The sequence below is a fragment of the Formica exsecta genome, unplaced genomic scaffold, assembly GCF_003651465.1.
Source record: "Formica exsecta isolate Colony F162 unplaced genomic scaffold, ASM365146v1 scaffold29, whole genome shotgun sequence".
Classification (NCBI taxonomy): Eukaryota; Metazoa; Arthropoda; class Insecta; order Hymenoptera; family Formicidae; genus Formica; species Formica exsecta.
The window spans coordinates 254,718-256,594 of record NW_021850161.1 but is presented as its reverse complement, the minus strand read 5'-3'; the positions used below and the strand labels follow the sequence as shown (position 1 = coordinate 256,594).

Below are 1,877 nucleotides of genomic sequence, written 5' to 3'. Positions count from 1 at the left end.
GTATAAATTTCGATATTTGTAAGTATCCCAACTATCTAACTTTATCAATGCGCGAAATTATCATTTGATAATACTTATATATTTATGTAAAATATTTATTATATATATAATTATTAAACAATCAAATATATTTCTTTATTTATGATTTCTGTTGAGATAAATAGCACTTGATTATTCTATAAAGAACTTTGCGTTTCATGTCACTTTATTTTCCTGGTACTGCGCATCACATTATCTAGTACATACATTGTTAATTATCAAAATATTATACTTACGTTACACTATACGACATAATTAAAATGTCTCTTTTACAGATAAATCGATTGGAGAAAAAACAACAGCATTTGACGTAAGTATTGATCTTTCTATACTATAAACAATCGTTACTATCACAATGTTTTCCGAAAACATACATAAATCCCATTCTATTAAAGGGCAAAATTCTTTTGAACTGAATATTTAATTAAAACAATAAAACACTCGTTTAACTAATTATTAGCTTATTACTTAATGCAGTTATATAAATGATAAACGATGCTGGTGTTAATAATTCAAAAAGTAGAGCGTAATTTGCCTGAATTTTTTTACATAAATATCCTTTCATGCTATTATATTGATTTTAGTTTTATACCACATATTACTTGCATATTCATTATGTTCTTTATAAGTAGCCCATATGTATGGGTCTGTATGATACTGCATAATATTTATATTATATCCTCTTGTCTAGTTTTCACTTTACACAATTTCAAAAAGAAAGCACTAATAAAAAAAGTTGCTCAGATTTATAATGTGCGGCATCTCATTATCTTTTACTTATTTCTTATTAATTTGTTCCACTTTTGCACAAACCTCGTTCATACAGTACTTATCGTAAATCGCGATCGCTTATACTGCAATCCATTTGATTCTTGTTCCATAAGCACATTTTATATGAGCGCGAGCATTATATTACAATATATCAGATTAAATCAAATTTAAAAAAAAAAACTGATAATTTTGTACTAAAATCTATAAACTCATAAAGATAGGCATCTAAATAAAGGATAGACAAAAATACGAACAATATTCTAGATATAATAAATTATTACAGATTTAGAAGTTTGTATAAATTACTCAAAAAAGAGAGAAAGAGAGAATATTATCTCTTGAATTATTGGGGAATAAATCAATACGGATTATAGTCTGTTTTTTTATTCTTCTCTTTACAATCGGTCGTATCAAATATAGCTTACGTTTATCCACGAAATCATTTCTATTTTTGAGATGAGCAGATCTGCTCGTCATCGGCAATTTATACACGAGCATCCAAGATCGATTCTTGCACACTTGCAAAGTTCATAAAGATTCAAATTGCGCAAAAGATAGATTCTCGAATTTGCCACTTGTTCTTGTTATTATGGTGAATGAAATATGCTCATAGAATCAACAGAAACGAGAAGTCGTTATATATCACTGTTACGTGAGAATAATAATCACGGATATTATGATGATCATATGTTTTTACGAAATATACGACCGAACAAGTAGTACCCATCACAATGAGAAGCAGCGTCTAAATTTTTTTTTTCCTTTTTAGTTGTGTAATCATTCATCTCTTTCAATTCCTTTTCCTTCTTAGTTGTATAATCATTTATTTCGAATAACGCATAACCAGAGACAGCTTTGCATACGTTCTTTTTATACACGTAGTGCCACTAAATGCCAAAGAAAAGAATATTTTGTAACATATATTGCGATAACGTAACGTGATTAAGTTAACTAGTGTAGCTAATTAAATCTTTTCTCTGATGCAGTCCAAATTACGTGTAATATAATTATGTATAACTGTAACACAAAATAACTTTTCTTGAATATACGTTCAGTGTTAGCAGGAA

General features: G+C 28.0%; 1 protein-coding gene across 1 annotated transcript in view; it reads left to right on the top strand.

Moving 5' to 3' along the window:
* LOC115237308 (phosphatidylinositol 4-phosphate 5-kinase type-1 alpha) overlaps positions 1-1,877 on the top strand; it is a 38,319-nt gene that overhangs the window by 7,595 nt on the left and 28,847 nt on the right. Inside the window, exon 2 of the mRNA XM_029810266.1 lies at positions 315-349. Within this exon, the coding sequence (XP_029666126.1) occupies positions 315-349 (35 nt within the window). The remainder of the gene's footprint in view (positions 1-314; positions 350-1,877) is intronic.